This window comes from Pseudophryne corroboree, chromosome 7 (assembly GCF_028390025.1).
Source record: "Pseudophryne corroboree isolate aPseCor3 chromosome 7, aPseCor3.hap2, whole genome shotgun sequence".
Classification (NCBI taxonomy): Eukaryota; Metazoa; Chordata; class Amphibia; order Anura; family Myobatrachidae; genus Pseudophryne; species Pseudophryne corroboree.
In genome coordinates, this window is record NC_086450.1 from 196341594 (window position 1) to 196358144 (window position 16551).

The window sequence follows — 16551 nt, forward strand, 5'->3', positions numbered from 1 at the left end:
TCCCGATCACTTTACGAAGAAAACGACACAAAAAAAAATAAAAAAAAAATTCTCATGTCGACCTTTAAGACCTGTCGACCTAGCACATGTCGACCTAGAAACCCTGTCGACCTTCCATCCATGTCGACCTAGTGACTGTCGACCTATAGTGGTCGACCTAAACATTGTCGACCTAGATACTGTCGATAAAACGAACCACACCCCTTGAGCCGCATGAGGCTCTTTCTTTATTTAAATGTGGCTCCCAACACTCTAAATCAGAGGTTCTCAAACTCGGTCCTCGGGGGCCCACACAGTGCATGTTTTGCAGGTCTCCTCACAGAATCGCAAGTGAAATAATTAGCTCCACCTGTGGACCTTTTAAAATGTGTCAGTGAGTAATTAATACACCTGTGCACCTGCTGGGTTACCTGCAAAACATGCACTGTGTGGGCTCCCGAGGACCGAGTTTGAGAACCTCTGCTCTAAATCATGTGACCACAACAGATACAGAAACTGCTACACTCCAGCCAGACATGCAGCAGCACTACAGGGACTGAAAATTGAAGGAGTCAGATACTAGAGGCGAGACACCCACTGGCAAACAGAGAACATATTAGGAGCTGCAGCAATGGCACGACTTGGTGGGGGAACTTTAGTGACACAAGGCGGAGCTGGCTGGAGTGACACATGGGAGAACTTAAGTTTATTATGTGAATCTGGCTTTTTCAATTATTTTATGTGAAAGTGGCTTTTTCAATGGATCCGACGTAAAAAAAAATGATTTTATGTCGTTCTGGCTTTTTCAATGTATTTTATACCAGGGGCGTGGTCTAGCAGGCACAAGGCCACATTCCATTTTTGCATGCATGCCTTCGGCTCGATGTTCGCTCTTTGACGTACCTAACAAGGTTTTTTGGCTCTTTGTCACTGACTGGTTGGCCGCCCCTGGATTAGATCATAAGAAGGCTGGATACAGGGGAGTCAGCAGCACAACACAAGTGCAGTCAGGTGTGAGACAGAATGGTTGTGTAGGATCACTTTCTCCGCACACATACCTGCATGTGAGGGTGACTTGTGTATACTGAGGAATTCATCCACATTAAAAAACAAACATCACAACCTCAGCGATTTTAAACCTCAGTGATTCGGTCACTGTGGAACCCTGCAGTACAAATTCTCCAGGCAGAATCTTAACACCAAAGCCCTGAGCTTTACTGGCAATACTATGGCTAATCGCATGGCTGCCTGCTGAATCATTGTATATATGCGAGATCACAGTAAGAACCTCAGTTTACACAAAATGACTGATGCTGACAATAATAAATCATTAAAACAATTAGGTTTACAGTAATGAATCAGCAGCATCAGGGGTAATAGTGTAGATATTTGTCAGTCATTTGCATGGAAAACACTCCCATAGCTGAACAGTGACTGGCAGTTACCTCCTCTCAGACTACAAATGCTGAACTGTGTCATGAAATAATAGTAACTGCAATTTCATTAAAAAAAACAGGCACTGTGCCCCCTCCCCAAATCTTTCCAGTTGTATAAAGGCATCCAAAAATGAAAACTTGATACTAAAAACAAAAAAAAGTATTTAAAATAAATAAATCAGTAACTGCAAGGACGTGTACTTGTTATGTTGTGAAAGGTGATGAAAGCCTCGCAGTGTGGCCATGCTCACATCACACTATACACAGAACGCAGGACGCCCTGTAACAGGATCTTTTTAGCCTCAGTTGTTTGTCTTTCTGTGGTTCATCTTCCGACCACAATGTTACAATGACAGTGCACTCTCTGTCCAGCGGATTATCTATATGAAAGCGTTATGAGACAGCCCTGCCGATCATCACATTAACACTTCCTCTGCTGTACAAAACATAGCAAAAGATTTTCTCTAGTAACAATTGTCACCTGTAATTCCATTGTCTAACCAACTATGTTTAGCAACGTTACCAGTCTTACTGCAGCTTATTACACCTTACCAGGAACTATGGGTAAGCACTGCACGTTACCAAGACTGGAGCTTATTACACCTAACCAGGAACTATGGGTAAGCACTGCACGTTACCAAGACTGGAGCTTATTACACCTAACCAGGAACTATGGGTAAGCACTGCACGTTACCAAGACTGGAGCTTATTACACCTTACCAGGAACTATGGGTAAGCACTGCACGTTACCAAGACTGGAGCTTATTACACCTAACCAGGAACTATGGGTAAGCACTGCACGTTACCAAGACTGGAGCTTATTACACCTTACCAGGAACTATGGGTAAGCACTGCACGTTACCAAGACTGGAGCTTATTACACCTAACCAGGAACTATGGGTAAGCACTGCACGTTACCAAGACTGGAGCTTATTACACCTTACCAGGAATTATGGGTAAGCACTGCACGTTACCAAGACTGGAGCTTATTACACCCAACCAGGAGCTATGGATAAGTATTGCACGTTACCAAGACTGGAGCTTATTACACCTAACGAGGAACTATGGATAAGCACTGCACATTAGGGGTAATTCTAAGTTGATCGCAGCAGGATTTTTGTTAGCAGTTGGGCAAAACCATGTGCACTGCAGGGGGGGCAGATATAACATGTGCAGAGAGAGTTATAGGCCCTACACACTTGGCGATATTTTGAAAGATATGAACGATCTCGTTCATAAATGAACGAGAACTCGTTCATATCTTTCAGTGTGGAGACTTAAGCGATGAACGATGCGCGTCCCCGCGCTCGTTCATCGCTGATCTCCCGTCGGCTGTGCATGCAGGCCAATATGGACGATCTCGTCCATATTTGCCTGCACTTCAATGCAGCCGGGTGACGGGGGGAGTGAAGAAACTTCACTCCCCCCGTCACTGCCCCCCCGCCGCCGGGTTGCTCGTCGGCCGTATCGGCCGTCGGGCACCTCGGCGGCGCATCGCCGAATGTGTAGGGCCCTTTAGATTTGGGTGTGGTGTGTTCAATCTGCAATCTTAATTGCAGTGCAAAAATAAAGGAGCCAGTATTTACCCTGCACAGAAACAAAATAACCCACCCAAATCTAACTCTCTGCAAATGTTATATCTGCCCACCCTGCAGTGCACATGGTTTTGCCCAACTGCTAAAAAATTTCCTGCTGCAATCAACTTGGAATTACCCCCATTACCAAGACTGGAGCTTATTACACCTTACCAGGAACTATGGATAAGCACTGCACGTTACCAAGACTGGAGCTTATTCATACCTCCCAACTGTCCCGATTTTCGCGGGACAGTCCCGTTTTTTGGGGACTGTCCCGCTGTCCCACCCGCGGGCCACAGTGTCCCGCGGTGAGGGGGGGGGGCAGTTGGGAGGCTCTGTCAATCGCTGCGCTGCTTAGCAGAGCAGCGGTGAATAGACGCTGTGCGCATGCGCACAGCGTCTATTCAGTGGAGTCAGAGGGAGAGGGAGCATGCCAGCGGCTCACAGAGCGCTGGGCATGCCCCCTCAGGGACGAAAACGGAGGCGTGGCTCGCGATTGCGGGTCCTCCACGAAGCCACGCCCCCTTTTCATAGGCCACGTCCCTTTCGGGAGCAAGCACGGCTTCGCCGCGCGAGTGTCCCGCTCCACAAGAAAAGAAAGTTGGGAGGTATGCTTATTACACCTAACCAGGAACTATGGCTAAGCACTGCACGTAAAGGGGGGTACTCACAGAGCGATATTCTAAGCAATCTGACTAGATTGCTTAGAATTTGAGCATTATCGCTCCGTGTGTACCCCCTACGGTGATAGCGATGCGCAGCCCCGCGCATCGCTATCACTGGTGCTAGATTGGCCTGCATGCAGGCCAATCTAGCGGGTCACTCACTTCACCTGCTGGGTGAAATGAGCGCCCCCCCCGTCTCCCCCCGCACGCTTAGCACAGATCGCGCTGTGCTGAGCGGCGGGAGAGATGTGTGCTGAGCTGTTCGCTCAGCACACATCTCTCCCGCATCGGCCCGTCTATATGGGTCTTTACCAAGACTGCAGCTTATTACACCTAACCAGGAACTATGGATAAGCACTGCACGTTACCAAGACTGCAGCTTATTACACATAGGCGTGCGCAGAACATTTTATTAGGGGGTGCACGATTAGAAGGGCGTGTTTAGCACCGCCTATTGGGCATGACTAATACCACCTAATGGGCATGTCTAGCACCACCTATCAGGCGTGTTTACAACCACATATTGGCACTCAATGCAAACCAAATAATATAGAGAATTGATGCACAGATATAGATAGATAGATAGATAGATAGATAGATAGATAGATAGATAGATAGATAGATAGATAGATAGATAGATAGATAGATAGATAGAATCTGTTTAATATATGTTCAATTTGTAAATTTTATTACCATAGATTATATCCTAATCTCTCGAAATATATATTGATATTGAATTTGAACTTGTCCTCATCCAAGAGGAACGCTGTATTCTGTGGCGTTGGCACATGATGAGGAGAGAGAGAGCGTGGGTAGGAGCATGAGCGGGCATGCACACGGCATGACATCATCACGACACATCCCACAGGTTAGAGGAACTGGGAGTAGGATTACGTCAGTGATGCTGCACCATAAAAATGAATGACAGCCAGAGTGAGCGGTGGGGGTGGCGGGTGCAATGAGCGAGAGGACAGAAATGAGCACACTCGGCGATCGCCGATACTGCAGCAGCAGCAGGTGTGTGTTGAGGGGGTTACAGACATTAGGGGGTACCTGTGCGCACCAGGAACCCCCCCTGCGCAAGCCTATATTATTACACCTAACCCGGAACTATGGGTAAGCACTGCACGTTACCAAGACTGGAGGGGTGTGGTTCATAGGGTCAATCACACTTAGGTCGACAGTGTCTAGGTCAACCACTATTGGTCGACAGTAACTAAGTCGACACCAGCATTATGTCGACATGGCAAAAGGTTGACGGGAGGGTTTTTTTTTTTTTTTTTAATTGTGTCGGATTCTTCATAGAGTGACCGGGAACCCCAATCAGTGCCTCCCCTGCCTACCTTTTCTGCACCTCTCTGATCAAAACTCAGCAAATTTCTAGCAGCATATACTGCTGTATCTTTGTATAATTCCCACATGAACCCTTTGGCTCATATATTGTGTGTAAATCTGGCTCTATTACTAGTCAGCCATTTACCTCACCGCACCGACCTAATAGTTATGGGTCAGAATTGATATTGAGCATTCTGCAGTACATTGCCCCTTACTATAAACCATGGTTCAGAATGGTTATTGGACATTCTGCAGCACACTGCACCTTAGTGGCACGGTCATGGGTCAACATTGCTATTGGGCCTTCTGCAGTGCACTACACCTTACTAGCAGTTATGGGCCAGTATTGCTGTTGGGCATTCTGCAGTACACAGTGCCTGGTATCCGGACTCTGGGTCGACACCAGTTAGGTCTACAGTGAATAGGTCGACACTAGAAATAGGTCGACATGAACAAAGTTGACATGCAAAAAATCTTTTTTTGAACTTTTCCATACTTTACGATCCATGTGGACTATGATTGGGAATGAGGGGACACGATGCACTAATTGGGGTTCCCGGTCACTTTACGAAGAAAACAACACCAAAAAAAGAAAAAAAAAATCATGTCTACCTTTTGTCCATGTCGACCTTGTTCATGTCAACCTAATGGCCATGTCAACCTATTTCTAGTGTCGACCCTGAGTCCCATACCCCTGTCCCTCACTAATAGCTATGGGTCAGCGTTGCTGTTGGGCATTCTGCAGTACACTGCCCCTTACTAGTAGTCATGAGCAAGCATTGCTATTGGACATTGGGGGTAAGTCAGACCTGATCGCTAGCTAGCATTTTTTGTAGCGCTGCGATCTGGACAGAACTGTGCATGTGTATGCACCGTAATGCGCAGGCGCATCACACACACACGTACAAAGCGGATCGTTGCTGTGTGATGGGTTTTACGAAGAATCCATTTGCACAGCCTATTGCAAGGAGATTGACAGAAGAAGGAATCTGCAGGTGGCAACTGACCGTTTTCAGGGAGTGGTTGGAAAAACGCAAGCGTGTCCAAGCGTATGCAGGGCGGGTATCTGATGTCAATTCCGGCCCCAGACAGGCTGAAGTGATCGCAGCGGCTGAGTAAGTCCTGAGCTACTCAGAAACTGCACAAAGTTTTTTTGTACCGCTTGGCTACACATGCGATCACACACTTGCACAGCTAAAATACACTCCCCGGTGGGCGGCAACTATGCGAACGCAGGACTGCAAAAAACAGCTAGCGAGCAATCAGGTCTGAATTACCCCCATTCTGCAGTACATTGCGCCTTACTACTAGTAGTAGCCATGGGTCAGCTATCAGCAATGATAACACATCACATCAGATAACGTCCTTTGTCAGCTGTTAAATGTGTGACCTACTTCACAATGGTCTCATCATAGGATCTCCCCCAGACTCTTTTCATTCACGCTGATCACTCAAATTAACAGCTGTATCCCGGTGTACAGGCAGCGTCTGGCAATGACAATGCTATGTCCACACCAACCTCATATGATAAGCCTTCAGCCATTTCTATTCTATACAGTGAGACATATGCACCAATATGATTAATAGGAATAGCTATGTCAGTGCTGAAATTCTGTGTGCACACACAAGATGATAACACAGTTCATGGTCCACAGTAAGGTCACATGCATCACGCCACGGTCACACGCATTATGCACAAATCCCCACTTACGCGATCTTGAAGAAGGGTTTCTCGGTCCGAGCCATGAGTGTACGCGGGAGGTAGGGGCAGCCAGACAGCCGTCGCAGGATCACAGCTATACCGCAACAAGAGCAGCACACAGCCACAGCGGCCAGGAGCATCAGCAGCACCGGCATAACACTCCTCCAGGTGACACACGCCACGCCTACCCGTGGAGAAACACACAAACCCTCTCGCCCAAATTTGCCTAACCACGCCTCTTATCTCATCCAGCTATGCAAGAGATGACGAGCTCACAGCGACGCCTGGTGGCCACTTTTAGTACACGGATGCAGCAATGCCTTTGTTTTAAAGGATATACATTTTGCCAAAAACAGGTGGTACATTTTCTAAAGTGCGGGTTTTTAAAAGTGGAGATGTGGCCCATAGCAACTAATCAGATTCTAGTTATCTTCTAGAAGGTGCTAGATAAATGGTAAGTAGAATCTGGTTTCTATTAGCAACATCTCCACTTCTAAAAACCTATACTTCAGTAAATATAACCTGAGGATTACTGTTACACACACTTTATATTGTACTGTTATATCAACATGTGTCATAAATGTATGACAGAAGGGGCTCAGGGAGCTGTGCCACCTATACCCCTTTCAGACCGCCAGCTTTGAACACAGGTTATTGGCACATGAGTGCGCATAACCCGTGTTCCTGTGCGGTCTGAAAGGTGCCAGGGGAAATATACCAGGTAGAGCGACCCGGTATTTAAACCCTGGTAGAGAGCAGGGTTGAACTCGTGGTCAACTGGGCTCCGATTTGACCCATTTTACGTTCACACCGTTGCCGCGTCACTGTTGACATCACGAACCTGCCAATATGCCAGGTTGCAGACAGCGGTGGCGGGGCGCCTGAGGAGTTCCCGTGACAGGCGGTTTATAAGGGGTGTGACCCAACTGTTGACATCACGAACCTGCCAATATGCCAGGTTGCAGACAGCGGTGGCGGGGCGCCTGAGGAGTTCCCGTGACAGGCGGTTTATAAGGGGTGTGACCCAACTGTTGACATCACGAACCTGCCAATATGCCAGGTTGCAGACAGCGGTGGCGGGGCGCCTGAGGAGTTCCCGTGACAGGCGGTTTATAAGGGGTGTGACCCATGGCCAGTCAGAGTAACCACCAGACTCCAATTCTTCAGGTATGCTGGGGGGACAGAGACGGAACTTCCACCGGTGCAAAGCACCGAGGCCCAGCGCAATAAAGGCGCCTGCAGCCGGCACCATTTTAATGAGTCAGAGTGACTCATTATATGTTGCCGTTGATGAGCCGCGTGCTGCCCGTCCGTCCTTGTCCCAGTATTGAGCTTGCAGATGCCTGTTGCTGTGGAAGCCGCCATGTGATCCGCAGTTCGGCCAGAGGAGGAGGAGGGGCCCCAATCCCCTCTCTTCCCCACTCCTCATCTTTCCTGTCCGAGTGTCCGCTGAAAGTAGAGAGAAGCCAAAGTAGCAGTTGAGGCTGCCTCCGCCCTCCTCACCAAGGGGTCTATTCATGAAGCAGTGAAAAGTGTGGAGAAGTGAGCCTGTGGAGAAGTTGTCCATGGCAACCAATCAGCTGCTTCGTACAATTGTATACTATGCAAATTATAAATGTTACTTCAATGCTGATTGGTTGCCAATGGCTCACTTCTCCACTGGCTTACTTCCTCACACTTTTCACTGCTTCATGAATAGACCCCGAAGAGTGTCCGGATGCTGAGCCGCCTATAGAGGCAGTGCAGGGAACGGGAGCATGCGGTGACTGTACAGTTCTCACTGCCTTGCGGAGCCTTGGAGGACAACTGGCAGGAGCTGGTTGTTGAAGCCAGTGTCTTAGCCGACCCCACAATTAAGAAGTCGACATTCACACTGGTCTGCAGTTCAGGGCCCAGGTAAACCAATTTAAGTATATACAATACAATATACTTGTAACTCACTGTCTGTGACTCACGCCTCTGCCTATATCTGTCACTCTCTCTCTCCCTGTCACCCACTGCCTATACCTGTCACCCACTGCCTATACCTGTCACCCTCTCCCTGCCACCCATTGCCAATACCTGTCACCCTCTCCCTGTCACCCACTGCCTATATATGTCACCCTCTCCCTGTCACCACTGCCTATACCTGTCACCCTCTTCTTGTCACAGACTGCCTATACCTGTTACCCTCTCCCTGTCACAACTGCCTATACCTGGCTGTCACCCCCTTCCTGTCACCCACTGCCTATACCTGTCACCCTCTCCCTGTCACCCACTGCCAATACCTGTCGCCCACTGACTATACATGTCACCCTCTTCCTGTCACCACTGCCTATACCTGTCACCATCTCCTTGTCACCAACTGCCTATACCTGTCACCCTCTCCCTGTCACCACTGCCTATACCTGTCACCCTCTCCTTGTCACCGACTGCCTATACCTGTCACCCTCTCCCTGTCACCCACTGCCTATACCTATAACACACTGCCTATACCTGTCACCCACTGCCTATATCCATCACCCTCTCCCTGTACCCCACTGCCTATACCTGTCACCCTCTTCCTGTCACCACTGCCTATACCTGTCACCCTCTTCCTGTCACCACTGCCTATACCTGTTATCCTCTCCCTGTCACCTTCTGCCTATACCTGTCACCTTCTGCCTATACCTGTCACCCTCTCCCTGTCACCCATTGCCTATACCTGTCACCCACTACTTCTCCCTGTCTCCCACTGTCTATACAGTATCTGTCACCCTCTCCCTGTCACCCACTGTCTATACCTGCAGTAGCGGATCTTGCTACGGGCATGCAGGATTTTTGCCCGGGGCACCGCCTTCCAGAGGGCACCGCCACAGTCTGTAGAGAGCCGCCGCTGTGGCAAGATCCGCTACTGGTGGTGCCTCCAAGTACTGTGCGGTGCTGACTGTGCGGTGCGCGATGAAGTCATCACGCACCGCACTGCATTGTGGGAGCGGCACACAGGCACTAGAGGTCATGATTGACCCCTAGTGTGTATGCGGTGCTATGGGTGAGACGTCATGACGTCTCTCCCATAGATCAGAGGATCGGCGCCGGTGGCCGGACACGGAGAGCAGCAGTGATTGGGAATCAGGAGCGGGGATGGTGAGTATTAATTAATTTATTTTTATTTTTTTGTAAGCGGCGCAAAGCACAACTCTACTGGGGGCACAAACTAGGGGGCCAACTCTACTGGGGCAATACTACTAGGGGCACAAATTAGAGGGCACAACAAATCTACTGGGGCAATACTACTGGGGCATAACTGACCATGTCCCTTCATGAAGCCACACCCCTATTTTTTCACCCGGGGCGCCATAAGGGCTAGATCCGGCCCTGTATACCTGTCACCTACTCCTTGTCACCCACTGTCTATACCTGTCACCCACTCCTTGTCACCGACTGCCTATACCTGTCACCCTCTCCCTGTCACTCACTGCCTATACCTATAACACACTGCCTATACCTGTCACCCACTACCTATACCCATCACCCTCTCCGTGTACTCCAGCCTATACCTATCACCCACTTGCTGTCACCACTGCCTATACCTGTCAACCCCTCCCTCACCTTTGCCTATACCTTTCACTCTCTCCCTGTCACCCACTCAGTGACCGCAAACACGCGCTATGGCGCATATTTTACCCCAAAACAGCCAGCTGTGACCCACATTTAGAAGTTGAGCGGGTCCCACAGGATGCGCTTATCTGTATATGTGTGTCATCACCTAGCCAGTCAGTGGCACACAGGAGGTGACTGGCTGTTTCCCCAACTCCTGTACTCTCCAGCCAATCACCAGCCTGCAGTGTCTCCCTTCATTGCCCGCCACGCCAGTACGGCACACTTGGAATCCCCCTCCCCGCTGCGCGCTGACCCCGGGCTCCACTGTCAGCACCAAGACACTGGCCCCAGTCACCTGGCACAGCGCCGCCTCCTCCCCGCTGCACGCTGACCCTGGGCTCCACGGCCAGCACCATGAGACTGAAAACCAGTCTTATGGTGCTGGCCGTGGAGCCCAGGGTCAGCTCACCCAGCTTACCCGGCTCACCTGGCACAGCGTCACCTCCTCCCCGCTGCACGCTGACCCTGGGCTCCGCCGCCAGCACCAAGAGACTGACCCCGCTCACCGGCACAGCGACACCAGCGCCCTCCTCCGCAACGGTGAGTGCATCTGTCCTGTGCCCCCAGCGGCATGTGTGCCCGCACTGAAGCAGGCTGTGTGGGGTGGTGCATGGGCTTGCTGTAGGGGGTTCAAGCATTGCTGTCTGCGGGGGACAACTGAGGGGCTGAGGCTGCAATGTGAATAACATGCTCTACCTGGTGCACTGTGTATAATATGCTCTACCTGGTGCACTGTGTATAACATGCTCTACCTGGTGCGATGTGTATAAGTACTCTACCTGGTGCAATGTGTATAACCTGCTCTACCTGGTGCAGTATGTATAAGAACTGTACGTGGTGCACTGTGTATAAGTGCTCTACCTGGTGCATTGTGCATAACATGCTCTACCTGGTGCATTGTGTTTAATGTGCTCTACCTGGTACATTGGGGGTAATTCCAAGTTGATCGCAGCAGGACATTTTTTAGCAACTGGGCAAAACCATGGGGGTCATTCCGAGTTGTTCGCTCGCAAGAGGATTTTAGCAGATTTGCTCATGCTAAGCCGCCGCCTACTGGGAGTGAATCTTAGCATCTTAAAATTGCGAACGATGTATTCGCAATATTGCGATTACACACCTCGTAGCAGTTTCTGAGTAGCTCCAGACTTACTCGGCATCTGCGATCAGTTCAGTGCTTGTCGTTCCTGGTTTGACGTCACAAACACACCCAGCGTTCGCCCAGACACTCCCCCGTTTCTCCGGCCACTCCTGCGTTTTTTCCGGAAACGGTAGCGTTTTTTCCCACACGCCCATAAAACGGCCTGTTTCCGCCCAGTAACACCCATTTCCTGTCAATCACATTACGATCGCCAGAACGAAGAAAAAGCCGTGAGTAAAAATCCTAACTGCATAGCAAATTTACTTGGCGCAGTCGCAGTGCGGACATTGCGCATGCGCATTAAGCGGAAAATCGCTGCGATGCAAAGAGTTTTACCTAGCGAACAACTCGGAATGACCAGGGTCGTCTTTTCGTATGGGCTCAATGGGCTCTTGCCCAAGGGCCCCAAGAGAATAAGGGCCCTAGGCTGATATCTGAGGGTCTCCTCTTTCCAGGGGTACCAGATTTTTGAAAATCGGCCCTGGGGAACCGGAGATATCCGACTTGAAAGCAGTGGTCCCTATCCAAGCCTATTAATTGCTCTTCCCAGCCTGATATCTTGGGTTCTGTCTGACTTAGAGTATTTCTGAGGGTATAAACCAAAAGCTGTGGCTCTCCCCTTTTGGTGGACACTTGCAGCTTGTCTCTACTATGCCCAGAACCAGAGATATCAGCCTTCAAGCAGCTGGTCCCTGCTCCAGCTCCACACGCCTGGTATGCAGTTTTATATTTTCGTTGGTGGATTGCTCTGGCTCCTGAACTCTGATCCCCAAGTCCCCAGAACCTTCTGAAAGGTGGGCCTCTCTAGTTTTTTATCCCATTCAAAGCTAAGAAATATATTTTCAGGAACTTGAGATATCTGCAGTCAGGCAAGCTGCCCTCCCACCGGAAAATTATAAATATTAAGCCCACTCCACTAGCCACCCCTCCCCTATGTATTATACACCCCCTACCACCCTGGAAGTCATGTACAGGGGCTTCTTCATTCAGCCAAATGCCCCTTCTACAGTTTAGCCCCATCTGTGCAGTAAAGGAGTAATTAGAGAAATTACTGCTCCAGGTCCTACATGCTGAGCGGAAGATAGAACACCCCCTACCGCCCGCAGGACATCAAAGCTGCCGCTGATAGCACCCCCACCCCTACCACTGGAGGATGGGTAGGGGGCCCAGTGCATTGCTGTGCCCAGGGGCCTACACTGCTGTTAAGACGGCTCTGGGAATGACCCATGTGCACTGCAGTTGGAGGCAGATATAACATTTGCAGAGAGAGTTAGATTTGGGTGTGGTGTGTTCAATCTGCAATCTAATTTGCAGTGTAAAAATAAAGTAGCCAGTATTTACCCTGAACAGAAACAAAATAACCCACCCAAATCTTACTCTCTCTGCACATGTTATATCTGCCTCCCCTGCAGTGCACATGGTTTTGCCCAACTGCTAAAAAATTTCCTGCTGCGATCAACTTGGAATTACCCCCATTGTGCATAATGTGCTCTACCTGGTGCACTGTGTATAACATGCGCTACCTGGTGCACTGTGTATAACATGCTCTACCTGGGACACTGTGTATAACATGCTCTACTTGGTGCACTGTGTATAACATGCTCTACCTGGTGCAATGTGTATAACATGCTCTACCTGGTGCAATATATATAAGTACTCTACGTGGTGCACTGTGTATAAGTGCTCTACCTGGTGCATTGTGTATAACATGCTCTACCTGGTGCAATATGTATAAGTATCAACCTGGTGCACTGTGTATAATGTGCTCTACCTGGTGCAATGTGTATAAGTCATCTACCTGGTGCAAAGTGTATAATGGGGCCAATTCAGTAAGGTTAGCAAATCCTGCAAATCAGCAGAATTTGCTAACCATTAGCACGCATGCTGGGGGCCGCCCAGCGCTGGGCAAGGCCGCCCAGCATGCTGACCGGCGCCTCCCCCTATGCTTCAAGCAGAAATTGCAAACAGCATGCAATATCTGCTTGTTAGCAGAAATTAAGGATGACTCCTGCCGGCGCAGCTTAGCTGCGGCCGCAGGAGTCCCGGCGCCATTTTTGTTGTCACAGCAGCTGCGTGTGATGTCACGCAGCCGCTGCGGCCGCACCCCCGACAAACCCCCGTTCGCGCGTACCAGCCCACCGTTTGGGCTGGCCCGACCCCGCAACACTCCGTTTCCACCCAGAAAACAGAGCGTTGCCGCCCCGCGACCGCCTCTGCCTGATTGACAGGCAGAGGCGATCGTAATTTCTGCGGCCCCCCGCAGAAATTGCTGCCACATGCGCAGTAGGGCCTGCTGCGCATGCGCCCGTGGCCCCTCAGCAAAATTTCCGTACGAATCGCTACTTGCGATTCATCCTGAATTTGCCCCTATGTCCTCTACCTGGTGCAAAGTGTATAACGTGCTCTACCTGGTGCAAAGTGTATAACGTGCTCTTTCTGGTGCAAAGTGTATAACATGCTCTGCCTGGTGCAAAGTACTAATTTGTAAAACATTTTTAAACAGAAATAACTGCCGTGTGTTTGAGCCACTGCTCTGTTGCTTAGTTTAGCCAGCCAGGCTTTGGCCTATGTGGGTGAACAATGGCCCTCATTCCGAGTTGATCGCTCGCTAGCTACTTTTTGCAGCCGTGCAAACGCATAGTCGCCGCCCACAGGGGAGTGTATTTTCGCTTTGCAAGTGTGCATATCGCATGTACAGCCGAGCGGTCCAAAAAAGTTTATTGCGGTTTCAGAGTAGGTCTGAACTTACTCAGCTGCTGCGATCACTTCAGCTTGTCCGGACCCGGTATTGAAGTCAGACACCCGCCCTGCAAATGCTTGGACACGCCTGCGTTTTCCCTACCACTCCCAGAAAACAGTCAATCCTTGCGATCGGCTGGACACAGTGCAGGTCAGATACAGTACGGGTCACATACACTGTGAGTTGTATATATTGGGGGTCAGATACAGCGTGGGCCGGATAAAGTGCAGGTTACAGTGCGGGTCAAACACAGTGTGGGTTGGATATAGCGCAGGTCAGATACAGTGTGGGTTGTATACAGTGCAGGTCGGATATAGTGTGGGGCAGGTACAGTGCAGTTTTCAGTGCAGGTCAAATACAATGTGGGTTGGATACAGTGTGGGTCAGATACAGCACGGGTAACAGTGCAGGTCGGATACAGTGCACTTACACCAATAGTGCACTTACTGTGACAAAGGGTCCTCAGTGTGGGGTTGTCAGTGGTGTCTTCAGTGTGGTGGTGCCAGCAGTGTCGGCAGTGCAGGGGTGCCAGCGATGTCCTTACAGCGGTAGTGTCGGCAGTGCAGAGGTATCAGTGGTGTCCTCAGTGCTGTGGTGCCGGCATTGCAGGGGTGCTAGCGGTGTCCTCAGTGCGGTGACATTGGCTGTCACCTTACTGTTATAGGTGTAAGCTCATTTGTGAAGATCCCCCAAATTGGGGTTTTGTCCACATGCAGGACTTCATCAAGGGTATGGGGCCTAATTCAGTAAGGATTGCAAATTCTGCTAATTAGCAGACTTTACAATCCTTTGGATCGCATGCTGGGGGCCGCCCATCGCTGAGCAAGGCCGCCCAGCATGCTGACTGGCGCCTCCCCAAGTTCAACAAGCAGAAGTTGCGAGCGCATTGCAATTTCTGTTTGTTAGCAGAAACTAAGGATGGCTCCTGCCGGAACAGCTTAGCATGCACCCACAGGAGTCCCGCCGATATGTTATTGATTGCGGCGGCTGCGTGTGACATCACGCAGCCATTGTGATCACACCCCTGACACGCCCCCCATTTGGCCGCCTCAGCCCCCCTGTTTGCGCTGCACCGCCCCAGCAGTGCTCCATCTCCTCCCTGGAAACGGAGCGTTGCCCTGATTGACAGACATTTTGTGTGCCCCCCCCCTGCAGAAAGTGCGGGCGCATGCGCAGGATTGCTGCTGCGCATGCACCCGCAGGGCGATCATAATAATAATAAACATTCCCAAAAGGTGAAAACCAAATAGAACTCAAACCATGTTGTGTGTGTGTCACCCTCTATTCAGCAACAATATTAACCATTATAAATTGGCTAAAGCTAACTGAGAGTTTTTAACCCTCAGTCGGGCGCAGCTGGCCTGCCAGGCTCTGCAAATCTGTTCCCTCTCCCCTCTCCGCCCCAAGGGGGCGCAAGGGCCTGTCCCTCCTAGTACCTTCCTATCTCTAGGTGCTGTTCGAAACAGCCCGAACTCGTCTGACTTTTGAAGGTTCGTATTTCCTTTTATTTTCATCTATTAATTGTTTTATTTTTTTTCACCTTTTTTTTTATCTATTTCTATCTATTTTTATTTCTATCTATTTTTATTTACTTATCGATTATTTCATCTATTATTTTTTCACCTATTTTTTCATCTATGTTTATTTTTTCATCTATTAATTGTTTATTTATTACTGCAGAAATGGGTCACAGAAGGATGTCAAATTATGAATGCCATAAATGTCCCAAAGTGATCTGCCTGCCCCAAGCAAATATGGTCTGCCAACCTTGCACTTCACTGTGCCAGTGCATCTCTACTGCTGAACTTTCCACCAGTGATTCTGAGTGAGACTGACTACTGTGCCTGCCTATATTTCGAGTTTTGGTTGTAATTTTAATGTTCATTTGATTTTTTGTCATGAAAACTAAACGCAATGTGGTGACGGGTCTTAAATTTCAGTATTTTTTGTTTTACGAACTGTCAGGTTAATAAATGAGGTTTTTTTAATCAGATTTTGAATATTCTCTCTTTGTACGTCCTAATGAAGGTCACTGATCACTTTAAGAGCGTTAGAATTGAGTTAATTACAGTAGGTGCTAATGATGATTTTCTAACAGGCGTCTGCCAGGTGCACTGCGCCCGAACCCGGGAGTCCCAGAGGTGCGCCCAACGGAGGCTTAATGTGATATTAGTTCTGTGCATGTTGAACTCGATTACAAGTAACTATTTTCACAATGGAAACATTTTCACTGTTGTGCACTGAATTAGAAACCTTGAGTCATATTATTTTAGACTGTTTCCTAAACATATGTATATTTTTAAAATAATACTGTATCAATAAATACAAATACCTTCTTACAGGACTGTTCTGATTGGG

General features: G+C 49.2%; 1 protein-coding gene across 1 annotated transcript in view; it reads right to left on the minus strand.

The window, feature by feature from the left end:
- PNKD (PNKD metallo-beta-lactamase domain containing) overlaps nucleotides 1–6892 on the minus strand; it is a 253288-nt gene extending 246396 nt beyond the window's left edge. Inside the window, exon 1 of the mRNA XM_063933925.1 lies at nucleotides 6704–6892. Coding sequence (XP_063789995.1) covers nucleotides 6704–6849 — 146 coding nt within the window. The 5' untranslated portion in view covers nucleotides 6850–6892. The remainder of the gene's footprint in view (nucleotides 1–6703) is intronic.
- Nucleotides 6893–16551: the final 9659 nt, after the last annotated feature.